The sequence below is a fragment of the Elephas maximus genome, chromosome 7 (genome assembly GCF_024166365.1).
Source record: "Elephas maximus indicus isolate mEleMax1 chromosome 7, mEleMax1 primary haplotype, whole genome shotgun sequence".
Taxonomy (NCBI): Eukaryota; Metazoa; Chordata; class Mammalia; order Proboscidea; family Elephantidae; genus Elephas; species Elephas maximus.
Window position 1 is genome coordinate 110,003,497 of NC_064825.1, and position 20,968 is coordinate 110,024,464.

At 34.7% G+C, this 20,968-nt stretch overlaps 1 protein-coding gene across 1 annotated transcript; it reads right to left on the reverse strand.

Annotated features, from left to right (window-relative positions):
• Window positions 1–5,998: 5,998 nt before the first annotated feature.
• LOC126079886 (olfactory receptor 8J2-like) lies at window positions 5,999–6,946 on the reverse strand. Its single transcript, XM_049891244.1, has one exon. It carries the CDS (start codon window positions 6,944–6,946, stop codon window positions 5,999–6,001), a length of 948 nt encoding a protein of 315 aa, XP_049747201.1.
• Between the last annotated feature and the right edge of the window lie 14,022 nt (window positions 6,947–20,968).

Here is a 20,968-nt window from a genome sequence, read left to right on the forward strand (position 1 = left end):
TGCTGGAGAGTTTTACAAAGACCTGAAGTTCCTGAAGATGCTAACACTAACATCTGATTATTTCTAGGCTCCAGTCCGTGAACGTGAGGACTAGACTTCCCAGATAAAGGTCTGATTCCCCAGGGAAAGAAAGACAAATTGAATGCTCCTTAAGCAAAATTCCACTCAAAATTACACCCAAGCAGTGAAAATGTGGAGATAGCCTAGGGACTTATTTAAATGACTACACTGAATAAGAAACATATGCAGAGATTCTGTCATATATAGAATATATATAAATATATCCTTCAACTCTCTGGCCAATGCTCCAGGATTTGGATGAAGAAAATTCAGCAGTTGGAAAACACAAAATTCTACCCCAACGAGCAATTTTAATGTGAATATCGAGGATAGAACTGAACACAAAACCTCCCTTCCAGTGTCAAGCTCTGGTGTAGTCACTGTGAAAACCAGATGCTGTACACCAAATGCAAAATGGGAAGTTTGTATAAAAATAGAGGCTAACTATCAACTTTTTATTAAAATCGTGGAAGTATAAATCATATCTGGTATCAGTTCCAGTTTTTACATTCAATTAATTAGAGTAAAAAATGCATTTTTTTCACATCAGCCTGAAATAGTCTTTCAAATAATGAATAAATATTGCAATGAAAGGCCATCACCAATTCCTTCTTACTTTCTCGGGGGCATTTCTAGCCTGTAATGCTTATAAGAGGAAGGGATATGCCTGATTATTTTACTTTTTTATTACCAGCTTCTAAAATAATGCCCAGGATACAGTAGATGTCCAAAAGATATTTGTTATCCAACTCACTGACCGATGGAATGAGTGAATGAAATATTCATCCTAAAATGTCAAATTAAACCTCAGGTTTTTTTTTTTTTTTTTTTCTGATGCTGTAATCAATCTTTAATATTATTTTAACTTTGACAAAGAAACCATGAAAGTCATATCTCATTCTCTAAGATATTCACTACTGTAGTGCAGGATACAACTCTTCCTTCTTCATTTTGGTATTCCTAATATCTACAACCAGTTTCCATCCAGCCAATTTTGATGTATGGTGGCCTCCTATGTGACAGAGTTGATCTGTGTTCTATACAGTTTTCAAAAACTACAAAGTTTCAGTAGATTTTTCAAGGTGCTTCTGGTTGGACTCAAACCACCAGCTTTTATCATTAACCACCCAGAGTTTCCTTATCCAGAGGTAACCCTTATCCACAACTTCTATTGATATTCTTGTCATTAGTTAATATGTATTTATGTAGCCATCCAAACATAATTTTGAAGATATCTTTAATTTCTTTACATGATACTGACTGTCTTATTCTGCAATTTTTTTTCATTCAGCTATATGCTTGTGGATTTATCCACATTGATTTATTTAGCTATGTATTGCCCACTGATTTTGCTGCACGTATAAAATTCATTAGAAGAAGAAAACAGGTTCTGCTCAAACAACTCCTGATTCATTTTTTAAAATTTATTAAAACTTTACTACTCAATTTTTATGTTTTAAATTACATCACACTAAATAAATGTTTTACTGTTTTTTTTCATTTCCAAGTATGTATTTATAAAAAACCAAAAATAAAATATATTTATAAGAGAGAAAAAAATGTGCAATATTCTGAGAAAAGATCATATACCTCTATGTCTTTGTGTGTATTTATGTATATTAGGACCATTACATGTGTGTACATATCTATATATATATATACATATATATGCTTAAGTACACATATATGTATCTCAGTGTGAACACAGAAAGAAGCAAATTCATGGCATAGTTTTTCTGCACATATTTTAAAATAACATACATTCAGAGTTGACTCATCTTTATTTCAAATGTTCAAGAAGAATAGAAAGACACGAATGAACTAAAACAAAAATTTCATTTTTGTCATATCTTCATATTGAGACATAGGTCTGGACTCTGGATTCTTTTTTAATTTTTATTGCTAAAAATATGCTTCATTGTATGTTTCACCCTAACACATTTTTTATTGTTTCTTTTACGTCTTTGTTCCTCAAACTGCAGGTAATGGTGTTTAGCATGGCTGTCACAACAGTGCCAAATACTGACACTATCATGGCATGACCAAACTGTAGCTGGAACTTGGTCTCACATACACGAAGAGGATTTTTCATGGTAAACTGACCCTCCATTTAGGTGAGAGCCACAAATGGAAAATACTTTTCGCCTCCCATCAGCAGGAGGAATTTTCAGAATGCCAACAAAATGAAACCATAGGATGTCAGGACAATCAGCGTGGAGAATATCTCTAGAGAAGGCACAAAGTAGAAGAGTAGAAGGTGGTTGATGTGAGTGTCAGAACACAACATCGCAAAGAGCAGAGGGATATTACACAAGGTACGTCCAATTTCATTGATTGCACAGGAGAGGTTATAAGTTCCTACATAAAGTAGCAGAGCAAAATACCACCAACACAGAAAGCAATGATGAGTGGAAAATAGAGTCTGAGAGACATCTTAATTGATAATATAATTGGCACTATAGTTGAAGTTGACATAGATGTGTTTTCCATATAATATAAAAATCATTATTTGTTTGATGAACTTAATGTCAAAACAAAATATTTAAACATTAAAGAGTGTAGATATCAATATCTTATTCTTATTCTCAGGGTCTTAGAGGAATTCATTATGTGCTCCACCCAAGATTTATACACTCACCATGCTGTGTGACCAGGCAGCACTACCTTAGGAAATTGAGTGAGAGTCTAGCCTCTCCTGCGGTACAGACTATGGGCTCCTTTAGCAGCTGTTTGAAGCCTTTCCTAACTTTCACAGCTTTGCCCAGATAGTGACTTGCTACATGACTGCCATGTATCCCCTGCCGCGCCTGACCCCCTCCATGGTTTTACTATACCTGCTCAAGCACAAGATCCCATGAAACTGCCTTGGCACCCAGATAGGTGAATCCTGGAAGTTTGGAGGTATTAATGCCCCATGGGATGAACTTTGACCATAGAAGACTGGAGTTGAGAGATAAATTGTTTTTCATACCTTACTTCGTTAAAAATGTATGCTTGACAAATATGCCTGGTTGGTTAACTGACTTGATGCAGAATTTCTCAATAGACGTGTAACAAATGATATGTGAGTGTATGTTTATCTGGGTACACACTTTCTGCAATCTTTGAGCCACATTTTTTTTTGTTGTTGTTCATTCTTAATTCAAGGAGGTCTTTGTGTATAGTTTGTATAGAAAAAAATTTGTAGTTAAACAATGTAAAACAGGTATATATTGTGTACATTTTAGTGGGACTATATTATTGAGCTCTAGTAAATGAGATAGGTGCAAGATTTTACATTGTCTAATTTCACAAAACATTCCAATGTGATGTAGAAGACAGTTTGATGAACCCTCAAAGATGTCCAAATCCTAATTCCCAGAAACTGTGAATATAATACTTACTTGACAAAAGGGACTTTACTGATATAATGTGTTCAAGGATTGTCCAGGTGGACCCAGTCTAATCTCAAGAGTTCTTAGAAGACCAGTGTTATGCAGGAGAATCCAAGAAGGAGGTGGAAGCAGAAGTGAGAGTGATAGGATTGATATATGGAAGAGGCCACTATCCAAGTAATATTTGTAGCCTCTAGAAGGTGAAAAAGGCAGGAAACATTCTCCTCTAGGGCATCCAGAAGGAATACAAATAGCTAACACCTTGATTTTAGTGCAATTAGACTCATTATGGACTTCTTACTGTCAAAACTGAGATAATACATTTGTGTTGTTGTTAGACATTAAATTTGTTATAGCAATAGGAAAGCAATATAAAAATAGCATAATTATTTTTAGGAAATACATATATGTGAACCAAATTAAAAGGTTGAAAACACTAAACTTCTCATTTTGACCTTTATTCATTAAAAAAAAAATGTTTACCAATCAACCAAACTGTATATGTATTCCAGTGTATTGCATTGGATAGAGTTCCTGGATGTCGTATATTTTTAAGTACTGGATTGCTAACTGAAAGTTTGGTGGTTTGAATCTACCCAGAGGTACCTTAGAGGAAAGACTTGAGGATCTACTTCTGAAAGGTCATTGAAAACCTTCTGGGAAAGTTCTACTCTGACACACATGGGGTTGCAATGTGTAAGAATCACTCTAAGACAACTGTTTATTTATTCATTCATTTATTACAAATAGCATTGGAAATGTTCCAAAGTGAGTTTAGCCTTTTGCCCCAGTTCTCTACATCTAGCCATACCCAAAGAAAATAGCTTTCTAATGGGATACATACTTCTGTAATTGTAAGCTGCTGAAGCCAAACACACCCTGAATAAAGTAAAAACAAAGAAATACATTAACGATTAACATGAAAAGGTTAAAAACTAACAGGATTTAATTGTACCTAATTTTGTCTTTTGAGATCAGAAATGTCCATCACCTATTTTATCTTGCCAGCCTTTAGCTATTCTGTTTATTTATGACCAAAGTTAACAATTGACTCATTTATGTGAGTCTCGGAGTTCTTGGCTGTGGCTTATGTCTGACCTTCCTGAAAATGTCATATATTCATTTTATTTCCAGACTCTGTCCTTATGTCACCTGCCACACCACTCTCACTCATGCCATTGCATGGTAGTAGCATTGTACATACACAGCAATAACTCACATGACTGTTAATGTTTTTCTTTTTGCAGTAAGTACCTTGAGGAATGTTACACTTATATGAGATGACATTTTTGGCCTAATAACACCTTCTCTCCACTAAATAAAAATGTGAAAAGAAGTGATGTTTAATGTTGATGGTTTCACATTAGAGATAATAAACTCTACACAATGGATTTCAGTATGAGAATATCATGTGGAAAATATTTAATTTTCTGTCATAATTAGCTCAACGTAATTTTTTTGCATTGTGCACATGTGTAAGAGAGAGGAGGAAAAATGTACAGTGCTTTTATGTTTATTTCAATCTGTTATGGCACATGTCGTATTTCAAAGCACTCTTGGGCTTAGTTTTTATTTACCCCACCTGTTTATTTTCATGTGTTATAAATTTAAGTGCAAGACAACAATGGGTTCACAAAACATGTGAGAGATGGAGAAAATGGTGCAAAAGGTTATTAGCAGAGAATATGTATAAAGAAACAGAAAATGTAAAATCTTTTGTTCTTGGGCAACAAGTGAGTGTATCAAAGAGAATGATCTGACTTTCTATCATCTTTCAAGCAATTACTCTCATATAGCTCCACCACCCATTATCAGGCTTTCTCTGCCTTGTTTAGGGACTATTTTGTTGTTGTTAATTGTCAGCAAGTCAATTTCAATTCACGACCAAACCATGTGTCACAGAGTAGAAATTTTTCCAGGGTTTTCTTGGCTGTAATCTTAAAGGAAGAGAATCACAAGGCCTTTTCTTTCCAGGCACTGCTGAGTGAGTCTGATTCTCCAGTCTTTAGGCTAGCAAGAACAATTTGCACCACCTAGATACCTTTTGTTTGCAGCTGTTTCTTCTCATTTGCAAACAAATACATTACCTAGGTTGAAGACCCTCAAGGAGATGGATTGACACAGTGGCTGCAACAATGGGCTCAAGCATAACAATGATCAGGAGGATGGCTCAGGGCCAGGCAGTGGTTCCTTCTGTCCCTATGAGTAGAAATGGACTTGATGACACCTAACAACAACAACAGACACCACATGTACAGGGTATAAAACACAAACCTTTTAACAAGTTGAAATTTATTTATATCGTGTATTTGTTTATTTTCAAATTGTTCGAAGTTCGTTTTCATTGTATAATTGGAACCCTTACTATCTTTTTTTTTTTTTTTTTTTTTACTATCTAGGAAGATTGGTATTTTGAATTGGGGAAAAATGCGTTAGTATTTTTCACATTGAAATGAATAGTTTTTTTTTTTTTTTTTTAACCTTTTAAAATGTCTCTTCACTTAACAGCAGCATTGTCAGGAGAAAATTAAGACTCTTAGAAGAAGACAGTTGTAGTTATATATTTACATAAGTTTGAGCGATTTGCATTGGTTATTAAGGAATCTCTTCAGTGCGTCCTTCACATCCTTGTTCCTTAGGCTGTAAATGAGTGGATTCAGCATTGGTATCACTAGGGTGTAAAAGACTGAGGCCATTTTATCAGTATCTAATGAGTGGTTGGTCCTTGGTTGCAAATACATGAAAAGGAGGGTCCCATAGAACACAGCGACTGCCATCAAGTGAGAAGCACAGGTGGAAAAAGCTTTTTGTCTCCCTTCTGAGGACTGTATCCTCAAAATGGCAAGGGCAATGTTGAAGTAGGATACTAGGACAATGATCACGGAGAAAAGCAGATCGATACCCGAAAATGTAAACACCGTTGTTTCTGGCATGTAAGTATCAGAACAGGACAATGCTAGCAAAGGGACGTTATCACAGTAAAAATGGTTGATTACATTGGAAGAACAGTATAACATAGAGAACACACCGGAAGAGACAGTCAGTGCTACGCTCAGACTGTAGAGGTATATGAGGGATACTAGCAGAAGGCAGATCTGCCGAGATACCACCACCATGTAGAGCAGGGGGTTGCAAATGGCCACATAGCGGTCATAGGCCATTGCCGCCAGTATGAAAACTTCAGCCACCATGAAAACTAAGAATCCACCTAGTTGAGCTGCACAACAGTAGTATGAGATGGTTTTCTTCTTAACCAAGAAGTTGAGCAACATTTTAGGGGCAATGGTGGTAGAATTGCCAAGATTAGTGATAGCCAAGTGTCGAAGGAATAAGTACATGGGGGTTTGAAGTCTAGAGTCAACAATGGTAAGGGTGATGGTGCCCAGGTTCCCTACCACAGTCAGCCCATAGATCACCAGGAAGACAAAGAAAAGGGGGACCTGGAGCTCAGGAAGGTCTGTGATTCCCATGAGAATGAACTCGGTCACCCGTGTGAGATTCCCTGGAGCCATTTGTTGTGTTGTTTTGTCTTTAAATAGGGAAACTGGAAAGAGATTAATAAAAGGTAAAATTAATTTTACCATTAAAGGATTATTCCTTGTTACAGTTTCATTTAAAATCTGTTTATTTTCTTTCACACTTAGGAGTTTCAGATCTTAATTGTTTCTCTCCCATATTTTTAGAAATTTCCCAAATATAAAATCATCAGAAAACATCTGAGGTTGGTTCTCGAGATTGTTTCTGTAAACAATTTATGTATTCACTGTTTGATGTAATTTAAATATTTAATTATACATATATATTGTACATAAAATGCAACAAACAAACAACCAAAAATACAAGCCAGTTGCCATCTAGTTGCTTCCGACTCATAGGATTCTAAAGGATAGAGCAGAACTGACCCATAAGGTTTCCAAGGAGCACCTGGTGAATTTGAACTGCCAAACCTTTGGTTAGCAGCCATAACTCTTCAACACTAAACCACCAGGGTTTTCTATATTGTACATAGCAGTATATATACTGAATTTTATATATATATATATATATATATACGTATATACGCACACATATATGTTGTACATAGGGTCGCTATGATTCCAAACCAAATCAATGGCACCTAACAACAACAGAATATAATTATATATATAATATATATACATATATATATATCATATATATGTATCATAATATACATATGCATGAATATTTTTCCGGTGATGTTTGATGAGATGTATATATTTTCTTTAGTACGGTTTTTCAAGTGATAAAAAAGAACCGTCTTTACAGAGTTGAAGTTGATGAGCCAGAGTGACCTCCGGCTATCTTTCTGCTTAACTGCCACAGGCCTCCTCTCCAGCCCTCCCAGCTTCATCTCCTTGGGTATTTCATGTATTTCAGTATCTCTGTGGGAAACCCATCCAGAGCTGTAGCGTCTTCCTTGACAATTTTGAGCAAATCACTCTGCTTCCACTACGCACAGATAGACCTGCGTCTCAATACTCTTCCTTCTTTAGTTGCCAGAAGACTGAATCCTACTTTCTTAATCACATTTTCTTTCTTCTGCCCAATACACCAAAACTCTCACTGGGATTGTTTTCCAGATTACTCTCTATTTTTACTTTGTATCAGACTTCACTTCCTTTTCCAGTTTATCCTCCTTTTCCTTAAACTGTTTGAAGCCTGTTTTGTCATTTTTGTTAGTTAAGTTTTATTACTTACAGTTTCGGTTTGTTAAAGTTCAATCACGTTAGTTTACTTTTATAGAGAAACGAGCGGGATAGGATGCTAACTTTTATTTAGGGTTCATTATGTCCCTCTCGTTGCTGTTGGTAGTTGCCATCCAGCAGATTCCGACCCATGGTGACCCCACGTGGGCAAAGCAGAACTATTTCATGGGGGTATCAAGACTGTGACCTTTCTGAAGCCAATCGCCAAGCCTGTCTCCATTGGTTGGGTTTGAACCACCATCATTTCTACTAGTATTCCAGTGCTTAACATTTTGTGCCACCCAGAGAATCTCATTATGTGTCTAGAACTAAGCTAAATGTTTTGAAATAATTATCTCTTATTCTGTGTTGGACCTTTAGGAGATGCATGTAAATATTTCCATGTCTGTTGAGACAACTGAGGCTCAATGAAGTTAAGTTACTTACAGTCTATATAGATTTAATCGGATAAAGGTGTTACTGCAATTTGGCGAGTTAGAGCCATCTGCCACAAACACCCAATTCTAGAGACAGGGGTGAGGTGGGTAGTAAGAGCCTTATGAGCTATACTGATATATGGACACAGAGGGGAATGATCTCCTCCAAAATCCTCTGTCTCCTGGAACTGTTGTCCAGCTGTGGTTTTATAGGGAAAGGAGGACACTGGTTTTAGGAACTTGTGGAATGTCCATTCTCCTTCTTCTATTTGGTCTCCTTGGTCTTATCTCACACAGGTTGAGCTTCTCCTGCCATTATTGCATCAGCTCAGGGGGTGGCTGATGCCATCCTTCCTCTTTTTTGACAGGCTTAGATCAATATCACTTGTTTTCCACAGTATTAGAGGAAACATTGGTTAACCCTTAACCATTTGGGAAGCTAACATCAGGATCTTACTTGGAGGCAGGGATGAGCTAGAGGAATTTGACAAGCTTAGATCAATATCGCTTGTTTTCCACAGTCGTAGAGGAAACATTGGGTAACACTTAACCATTTGGGGAGCTAACACCAGGATCTTACTTGAAGGCAGGGATGGGCTAGGGGAGGGAAAGAAGAGAAAGAAGAAAGAAGAAGGAAAAAAAAAATTGACTCGGTTACTGTTCTATATATGATTGAGCAGCCTGTTTCAAAGGTATGGGCTAAACATAGGGTTCATTTATTTATTTTTTTTTCAATTTGGTTTGTTTGTTTTGCTCTTGCCCTTCTTGATATTGTTGTTTTATTTCACCAAACACTAGGTCTTTGCTTTTGCTCAAATATTTATATTTTGTGTAGTGCAAATTAACTGGTATAATGTACATATATAGGTTAGTAAGCACAAAGCTTGGCACTTAATGATTTCAAAATAGATGTTACTTGTAGTTATTATTATTAGTAATAGCTTATTTTGAATGATATTAATATTTTTTCTCTTTTTTTTAATTTTAATATCAGTATCTTATTGTACTTGGTCGGAGAGTCTTATAGTTGAAAAAGAAATAGCAATTAAATTAAAATAGTTGAAAAAGAAATAGCAATGAAATTATAATTTTGTAGATGCAAAATGGGCGGTCCTGATGGCACAGTAGTTAAGTGCTTGACTGATAACTGAAAGGTTGAGTTCAAAGCCGCCAGCTGCTCCATGGGAGGTAGATGTGTCAGTCTCCTTCTCTACAGATTTACAACTTAGGAACCCTATGAGGTCATTCTACTGTGTCCTTTAGGGTTGCCAGCAATCAGGATCGGCTCAACTGGGAAGGGTTTGGTTTTTTGGTTTTGGTGTATGTAAAACTCTGGACCACCTGATATTCAGCTGTATCTTTCACAAAACAAAACAGGCTCTTCCACACACATGACTCATTTTTTTTTCCATTTAAAGGTACATCAAATACGTATCTGACAAGCTGATCCGGTTGTGTTGCACCAGCTATCGCATATCTCTTGTCTCCTTCCATGAAACAAAAAAGAATGCTAACTTTTATAACTAGGTAAATTCACCACATAAAAACTTATAGCAACATCCACTTTGATCAACATATTTCCTGTCAGTTTGCTGTACATAATGCTATCTAGTGCATTGTTCACTCCAAAATATAACAGATTTTATAAACATGTTCATTCAACAAGAGCAAGAATGTCAACAACAAGAGCATCAATTACTTATTGTCTAATATGCATTAGTGCAATTAGCTTTGAGGAGGGAGAGTGTATATATTTCATATCCTTATTATTAATTCCCTCCTCTACTAAATACAACTGATGGAAAAGTCAGAGTTCTTTTTTCAAGGAGTGCATGTCAGAAAAATGAAGTTTCTGTAAAACTACCCCCAATTTTCTCCAGCTTTTTTTTTCTCCCCCTGCACCTTGTCTGATTGAACACTCATCCCTGAAAAGTTATTTTAGTTTTTTTACCAATAATTTTGATTCTAAATCATTTTGTGAATACATAAATTTTATAGATCTACTCACATAATAATACATCAGTACATAAACTTTTGAAAAATATATACCTAATGTTATTTTAATGTCCCATTTCATTTTCCAAAGTGTCATAGTTTGCATAAGAAATGACGCAAGGAAAAGATTAGGCCAAAGGACTAATGGGCCTGCAACTAGCACAGCCCCCACCAGCCTGAGTCTGGCACAACTAGCTGATGCTCAGCTACCACCACCAGCTGCTCTGACAGGGATCGCAACAGAGGGTCCCAGACAGAGTGGGAGAAAATGTAGAACAAAAGTCTAACACACACACACACACACACACACACACAAACAGACTTACTGATAAAGACTAGAGAAACCCCAGGAGTATGGCCTCTGTACATAGTCTTAACTCAGTGCTGAAGTCACTTCTGAGGTTCACCCTTCAGTCAAAATTTAGACAGGCCCATAAAACAAAATGACACAAAATGGACACACCAGCCCAGGGGCAAGGACAAAAAGGCATGAGGGGACAGGCAAGTTGGTAATGGGGACCAAAGGTGGAGAAACGGAGAGTGATGACGTGTTGTGGGTTTGGCAACCGATGTCACAAAACAACAAGTGTATTAATTGTTCAGTGAGAAACTAATTTGCTCTGCAAACTTGCATCTAAACACCATATAAAAAAAAAAAAAGAAATGATACTGCCAGCTAATTATTAAAGAGTTTTTGAGTTGATTTCAAGAGTATGTTTCCATTTAACTTATGTGGAGGTGGAAACCCTGGTGGTGTGGTTAAGAGCTAGTGCTGCTAACCAAAAGGTCAGCAGTTTAAATCCACCAGGTGCTTCTTGGAAACCATATGCGGCAGATCTACTCTGTCCCATAGGGTTGCTATGAGTCAGAATTGACTCGATGGCGAGTTGTATTTGGAGGTATCTTGCACTAAGTACAAAAATTACTTCCAAGTATGAGCTCTCAGTGGCCACCAGGACATAGAGACTAACTGTTGGCATCAAAGACTCTTTTCGTCCTAAGTTTTATCACCCTGGACAATGCAAAAATCAGGAAAGGGGACAAAATTTCAATTTTATTGACTTTAAGTAATTTTGTAGCTCTTTCTCAAAAATGTAGAAACTTATGTTTCTGGAACACTTAAGAAGTTTCCTATCTACTACAGAGGAAAAATTAAAACCAAAACCATTGCCGTTGAATCAATTTTGACACGTAGCGACCTTATAGGAGAGAGTAGAACTGTCCCACAGGGTTTCCAAGGGTGTGATCTTTATGGAAGGAGACTGCCACACCTTTCTCCTGCAGAGTGGTTGGTGGGTTCAAACTGCTGACTTTTCTGTTAGCGGTCAAGCCTTTAACAACCGTGTCACTTACCTGGTATACAGTGACTTCTATAACATCCATCAAATTCTGCCAGTTCTAAAGCAAAAAGCATTTCTCTTCATACTAAGGCAACATATGCTCCCTGCAAATGAGGATTCATTATTCTATATTGTTCTGGAGCTTGGATTCCGAAACTAAAAATATTTAGATGATACCTTTAAATTTTTTGCCATATTTTTATGCTTACAGTAATATCATTTACTTATTTTTCTTAAATTCCCTTAATTTGAACTGCTTTTATATGAAAAACATGTTTTAATAGGCAATATTTCATTTCTATTTACATAAAATTCCTACTTGCTACTGTGTAAGATGTATAGACGCATGTAGGCTTAAACATTTATATATATATATATACACACATATATGCATGTGTGCATATATATAAATGCATATGTATATAGATATGTATGTATGTATATATTTGTACATATGTATATATATTTAATTTCAAGAAGTTATTGCTGTGTTATCAAATATCATCATATTCATGTCTTTAGATTGTGAATAAGGAACAATCTTTGTGTCCGATATCATTGTGTCTCCATGGCTTTCGAACACAGTGGATGAAATTCGGGGACATAATTACTTACACTCTTTGTACACCAAACTGGTAATAATATAAGGATGTGACAAAGGTAGGGTATAATTAGACCAAAATTTCAAAATGCTTCAGAAATTTTTCAGCATTGACATCTGCATGGAGACAATTTGAAATTCTCAAGTTATCATTACTCCCATTGGTAGACGACATTTAGTGTCTTTCAATTTTTTGTTCCAGATGCTACAGGACACTATCACAAATCATTACAGCTGATATTTTTTAGCAGCAACTCTGCTTGGATTCAGACTATCTGGTAAATACTTGCTTCCACAAAAGCATCAAATTCATCATATGTAAAAAGCAATTTGCTAACCCTTCTCCATTCTTCTAGTTGCTCAAACCTGATCACTGATTTTTATGTCTTTATTTTGAACTTCTTTAACAATGCTCAGGCTCACTTATCAGTCAGAGTGTTTGTTATTGAAAGCATTATACGCTGTCACTGCCACTTAGCGGTCAGTGGGCAAGGATTGTAGATACTTGGAAAAATAACAGAAAAGGAATCATTTCAGGTCTGAGTTTGATTTCAATAGATAGAGCTTTCCAGATACTTAGTCCTCCCATCTAGACCTAGTAATGGGGAAAACATTTGGTTTAACTTACCTGTGCAGAGAGATCTGCTGAGATCCACCCTAAGTTTACTCCATAAAGCATGCTAAAGGGTTTTACAAAGGTCTGAAGTTCCTGAAGACCTTCCCACTAAATATGTTTGTTTCTAGGTCCTGGTCCCTGAACATGAGGACTAAGACTCCCAGATAAAGGTGTGATTCCCCAGGGAAAGACAGACAAATTGAATGGTCCTTAAGCAAAGCTCCACTCAAAAGTTCACCCAAAGAGTGAAAATGTGGAGCTAGCCTAGGGACTTGCTTAAATGATTATATTGAATAACAAACACATGCAATGATTCCATCATATTTTTTCTTTTAATGTACCTTTACATGATCTGGGTAGTGCCCTGGCCCTTGGCTTGAGAAAATTGTACATCTGGAAAGCACAGGATTCTTGCCCAATGGAAATTTTTAGTGTGAATATTGGGGATAGAAGTTAACACAAAGCCTTCCTTGTAGAAGCAAGAATAAGCCCTGGTGCATTTTTTTTTTTTTAAAAAAAAAAAGATGATGTACACCAATTTGAAAATCTGAAGTTCATGAAGAGACTGGAAATCAACTCTTTATTATAATTACCAAATTACAAATCACACCTGGTATCATTTCTACCTTTTTTATTCAACTGATTCGAGTGGAAAATACATTTTTTCACATCAGCCTGCAATACTTTTTCAAATAATGTATAAATCTTGCAATTGAGTAACAATTTTTTCTTATTCTCTCTGTGACTTTTCCTAGCCTATAACCTTTACAAGAGGAAGGGGTATGTCTGAATATTTTATCTGTTTATTACAAACTTCTAAAATAATACATAGGATAGAGTATGTGTCCAAAAGATATTTGGTAACTAACTCACTGGCTGATGGGATGAATGAACAAATGCAATATCCATCCTAAGGTCTGAAATCAAACATTAATTATGTTTCCAGTGGTGCAATCAATCTTTAATGTTATTTTAACTTTGACAAAGAAATGGTGACAACTTTCATCTTATTCTCTAAAATATTCACTCATTTAGTGCAGGACGCAACTATTCTTTCTTAATTTTAGTCTTCCTATTACAAGTCTCCACCCAGCCACTTCTGACTCATGGTGGCCCTATGTGTGTGTGAGTAGAAATGCCCTCCATGTGGTTTTCAATGGCCGTGATCTTCCAGAAGACCTTCCTAGGTGCATCTAGGTGGATTCAATCCATCAATCTTTTCCTTTGTGCACCCAGTGTCCCCTTAATCAGAGGTAACTCTAATCCACAATTTCTCATTGATACGTTTTGTGTAATTAGTTAACCATATATTTATGTACTCATTACCGGAATATATCATAATTTTGAAAATATTTTTAGTTACTTTATTTAATACTGAATGTCCTATTCTGCAATTTTTTTTTTTCCAACTCAGACGTGTGTTTGCGGACTTTTTCATGTTGATTTATTTAGCTATATGTTGTTCACTAATTTTGCTGGATGTATAAAATTCTTTAGAAAATGGAAAAAAGATCGGTTCAAACGACTCTGGATTCATATTTTAAAAATAATTTAAACTTTTTTCTCAGATTTTCTAATGTTTTAAATTACACTATACTGAACAATTATTTTATTATTTCCCAAAATATAAAAAAAAGTAGGAGGTAAATAATATAAAATATTCTAAAAACAGATTGTATCCCTATACATATGCATGTCTATATTATATATATATATCAGAATCATTGTATGTATGTGTATAGATACATGTATGTATACCCACACACATCTACACATACATACATACACCAGCATTAACATACTAAGAAACAACTTTATGGCACAGTTTTTCTGTACATGTTAAAATAGCATAGGTTAAGGGTTGACTATGATCTTTATTTCAAAATACTCCAAAAATAAGTTAAAACTAAAATTTCATTTTTTCTTATCTTCTTCATATTGAGACACAGACCATGACTCCTGATTTTATTTTTTTAATTTTTAATGCTAAAAATTTATTTTATTCTCCCAAACACTTTTTTATTGCTGTTTTTACATATTTGTTCCTCAAACTGTAAAGGATGGGATTCGGCATGGAAATCACAATGGTGTAGAATATAGACACTATCATGTCATGATCGAAGGCATAGCTGGAACTTGGTCTTACATACATGAAAAGGATTGCTCCATGGTAAACTGACACTCCAGTTAAGTGAGAGCCACAAGTAGAAAAGACTTTTTGCCTCCCTTCAGCAGAAGGCATCTTCAGAATCGCCAGCAAAATTCAACCATAGGAGATCAGGACAATCAGGATGGTGAATATCTCAATATAACCCATGACATAGAAGAGTAGAAGCTGGTTGATTTGAGTGTCAGAACAGGAGATAGCAAGGAGTGGAGGGATATCAGAAAAGACTTCTCTAATTTCATTGGATGCACAGAAGGAGAGGCTAAAAGTTGCTACTGTGTGTAAAGTAGCATGTGAAATACCACCAACAGAACAAGTAGTGATGAGTGACACATAGACTCTGGGTGACATGTTAACTGAATAGAGAAGTGGGTTGTAGATGGCTGCATAGCGATCATATGCCATTGCTGCCAAAAGAAAGCATTCTGTGGTCCCAAAGGTGACAAAGAGCAGCATCTGTGTTGCACATCCAAGGAATGAAATTGCTTTATTCTTTAACATAAAACCTACTAACATATTTGGAGTAATTGATAATGAAAAACAGGCGTCCAAGAATGATAAAACACCCAGAAAATAGTACATGGGGTTGTGGAGCCGGGAATCCTCAATGACCAATACAACCAATCCAAAATTTCCTATTAAAGAGGTAGATTGCTAGAAATAGAAAAAATAAGATGACCTGTAGCTCAAGATTGTCTGTGAAGCCCTTCAGTACAAATGAGGTGACTTCTGTGTCATTTTTCATGTTGACACTTCAGGGAAAAATCTTGAAAATATACATGAAATCACAGTTTTTATTTTTATGGCAGTATGCATAATATTGTGACTAAAAGGAACGTTAACCATGCCCTCATATTGACTTTTCAGAAATGCATGATTTCCCAGCAACAACTCATAAGACAATGACTGGACAGAGAATCATCAGTACCACTCTCTGCAGAATTAAATAGAAAATAATGACATTTACTTATTGATTAATATCAGTCATTACCAAAATAATTGAGTTAACTGGTTTATTTATTAAAACTAGTCATATTCAAATAAATTTCTTTCTCACATTCAAACTCTTGAGATAATATATCAATGGATAAAACATTAGAATCTATCGCCAGAGTTCTAGCACTTTCAGGAATTGTGTAGAACTACTTGCTATAATCTTCTCACCTGCAGAATGAAGACATTAATTTTACCTTGCAAGATCAGGTTGAACACTAAAAGAGAAAAATAAACCAATAAAAATATTTTAAAATATAGAATGTGCTGACTGGTGTTATAAAGTAGCACCCGCCAGTATGGTAACATCTGATAAGGCCCTCTCTGAATATTCTCCAGGTCTATTACAAATTTTTGGAGTTTGCAGAATGGAATTTATCAAGTTGTTTTTTGGGGAAAGATTCACCATGACTAAATTCTAAAATTACATGTCAGCTTATGTTTTGTTCAAACATCTTTCTTAATTTCATGGTCTTGTATTGGCCTTTTTTGGCTATATATTTGGCCACTGGTGTTTTTTACAATCCTTGTTTTTCTACTCCATCAAATATTTCTGGTGAAGAAATAAGAAACTACTGAAGATGTTTAAAAAAAAAGTCATGACTTTTATGATTACAAAGTATTTCCTTCTAAGGTATTTTTTATTCAAGATTTTATACTTGTTTGTGTGTTGTTGATTGTGGACTCAGTGAAATAACAGTTAAGTAACTTTTATCTTAGTTAAAGTAGTACATAAAAAATATATTTAAATGGCATCTTTGAATGTGCATATAAGATTTAAGATTAAAAACAAAGAAAGAGATGGACTATAAATGGAATAGATTATTTTCCAGATGGTCCCATGGCTAAACAAATCAGAAGTTAAAGAGTTACCTACTCTGGAATTCAAAATTTAAATTATTATCTAAATAACATAGCACTTTTTGGAGTATATATAACAGTATTTAAAAAAAATTATTTTTTGCATATTCTCCCCACACTACATCTTCAATTACTCTAATTTACTGATTAGGAAATTTGAGTCAGTCTTATGGGTACATAATCTGCTACAAATTGTAATCAGTAAACTACTTAAATTCATGACCCAAATCAAGCACCAGTTTTAACATATTGATACGGATCTCTCAGTAAGAGAATCATTTAGATTAGAGTGATTTAACAGAGAATAAACCCAAATGCCTATAATATCTTGGGAAAGACAAGATCAGAATTACCTAGAAGAATTGCAACTATTTAGAGAAAATATTTCTGTAGGAATTTTGAAAACAATAAAGTTAGAGGAAAAAAAATTGAGTGATTTGTTAGAGAAGACAATATATTTTAGATTGAATTCTCTTTTTCAGACATACTAATTTAAGACAAAACAGATTACATGTCCTAAACCATCTACTTTAATTAACCTTATATTTTTGAGTGACTAGAGCACTCTAAAATGATTTCAAATATATAATTTAATTAAAAAAAAACTGCATTATTGACTTAACTAGAGAATTCCTAAATATATTTCTTATTTTGAAAAAAATGTAATTGGCAGGGGGATGGGTAAACATGGATATTAACTGAAGGGATATTGAGAAAAAAGTAATTACGTTCATAAGATAAATATAAGAGTCAATGGAAATAAAATAGAAACTTTGGTGAATGATGAATGAAATCAATTCATTATATTTTTAAAAATATTACTAGGAGTCTAAAGAAATAATGATTTTTTAATTCAACCTTTGACATCAGCTCAATGTTGTGCCTAAATTCACAATGTTACAAGATACATAACATAGGATTTGGAATCTGAAAATCTATGCTCATCATTCACTTCTGCGATTAGAAAGTGTATGTGATGTTAGATTTTCCTTGTAAAGTTTACTCCTCACTACATTGGCAAAAAAGTGTATTGAACAAGCCATTCAGGCGCAGTAAGGACGTGTGTACACACAAACAGACACATACATGCAGACATAGAACCAGGCACTGTAATTGAACATGCAGAGAAATATCTTTTAAATATTTCCATTTTTGGGTATCCATGAAACAAATAAATATAATTGAATTTTTTTCTTCAGATGTATTTCTTCTTGAAAATCAATTTTGGGTAACAAAATTTTAGTCAAAACATTGAAAAAATGTCTGTACCCAGAGACTTAATCACATTTATCTGTTATGTGATTATCAATATGCACTCAAGCATTATTTTGTCAGTTTTAAACCAAATGAGTTGTATTATGATTAAAGGGGGCTGTAAAAGTGGATTTAGTCATTTCCTTCTGCCTTTTCATATCACAGAAATAGTATAATTCTTATTAGTAAAGTTTCGTCAATATGAAATAAGTTTATTCTTTAGAGAGTAAAGGAATTTCGTGAGTTGTGTGAATGATAACAATAAAGTCACACAGATTAAAAAATTACCATTTGTTCAATTACAGTGTGGTTAATTTGGCTTTCGATAAAGAAAATGTTAAAAAGAATATTAAGAACTTGAGTTAAACTTCTCTCAAAACCAGCTTTTCTGCTATGAGTCAAAAGAAATGTTATACTGAGTATGACTGTCATTATTAGCACATCTGGATAGGCATCAAAGTCATAAAGAGAAAGTGTTAATGATTATTAAAGAATTTAGTAGGATCAATCTTAAAAAATTACTGTAAAGTCATTTCCATAAATATTATTTTACGAGAAGAGGATAACTCTAGATATCTTAGGCCCAACATTGAAACACTAACAATACAAAGGAGAGAAATAATTATAGCTATCATTTGTTGAGCTCTTGCTGTAAGAATGGAATTTTCTGCACATTACTTTATAATATCTTCATAGCAATCCTCAAAACAATAAGTATCAGACCACGATTCAGTCCCAGCTCTCCCTGATCCCAAAGTTTATGTTCTTTCCATCCTTCTATACTGCCTCCTATTACACTATGGCTTAGTTCTGCAACTGTCCCTTCCTCCATGATAAATAAAACAAAACACCATTCATGCAGTGTTGGGTATCCTCCCAGTCATCAATAAAAAAAAAAAAAAAATTTTTTTTTTTTATACCAGAGAAATATTATGAAGTGATAATCTGAAGTGACCTCCAGATTTAACAGCTAACAAAATAAACCTGAATTATTTATCTTCCCCTCATTATTTTATCCAAATATAAGCCCCCAAGGAGTTTAATAGCTCAAATATTCTTGCTTTCTTTGCTATATTTACCTTAGACCTTTCTTCCCGTTGTTCTTACTTTGAGCAAGACTATCTTCTTCCATCAGGAAAATAAAAGCATACATCTACTTTGGAGGCTCTTGCTTGTGCCTACAAGCATATACTTAATATCTCTATTCTTTTCTAAGAAGTATGGGTTTTAAAAAATGGGTAGAAATCTGCATGTATCAGATTTTGCTGGTTATATAAAAATACCAACGCAATAGAGAAGAACCAAAGGTTTTCTTTTTTTTTTTTTTTAATACGGGAGATATCACAGCATATTCTACCTTGATATTTTAGACACTTTCTCCTAAATATTCTGCAAATGATCTGATATTTTCTCTTACCTGCAAAATAGCAATACAGGGTAGGTATACTATGAATAGCTTTTATTTAGATCTTTTATATCCACTTACCCTGCTGTTAAAGAAACCCATAGGAGATGCCCAGAGGGGAATACTATCCAATTTACTTCTGGTTCAAAGTAGCAACATAATGACTTACTCAGTCATAAAGAAGTAAATAGTTTTTCAATAACTTACCAAATCTTGACATTTGTTGAGTGAATAAAGTTCTTTGAATTCTGATTTAAAATGATGCCTTAGGGAAAAATACACTTTAACATTGTAAAATAGATTGGAAAATACTAGACAAAATCTTATATCTTAGCTCTGACACTGGGTTAGCACATAGCTTCTCTGAGACCCAGTGTCCTCACACCTGCAATGTTACCCAGTTTACATTGCAACAAATCAGTAAATATAGTAAAATGTAATAAAACCAAAAAACCCACCTCCGTCGAGTCAGTTCTGACTCATAGAGACCCTATAGGACAGGGTAGAACAGCCTTCATAGAGTTTCCAAGGAGTGTCTGGCGGATTTGAACTGCCGAGCTCTTAGTTAGCATCTGTAGCACTTAACCACTACGCCACCAGGGTTTCCAAATGTTATAAGGTAAAATAGTAATAAATCAATTGTTGAATCTAGCACAAGTGTGTATAGTCATCCGTATTCATTATACTTCTAAACTATTCAAATTATAAAGTGTTTGAAGTAATTAAGGCACAGACTTTGAATTTATTGTGAGGAATACAATTCAAGTGGTAAAAAGTATAAAAATTTAATAGTTACATAGACATCAAATATTTAATGATCTGGAATACTTCATAACTCATATATTTTGTGATCCCTGAATGCCAAATACTAATCTATAGTTTACTCAAATGAAATAACAATAGCACAGTCAATAGAGATTATGACATTTGAGTAAACACTCAATTATGAAAGAGCAAACAAAAATAAACAAATACTAAAAAAGAATTAGGTGACTCTGAGACAAAGCAAGCAGAAGAAAATTAAGGAAATAGCTCATTAAAAAATTTTCCATTACTGTCACAGACACACATTCATACACACACACTAAACACTAATACACAACCCTAAATGCATAGGCACACATACTCACATGCACCCATGTTTCGACACAAAGTTTAA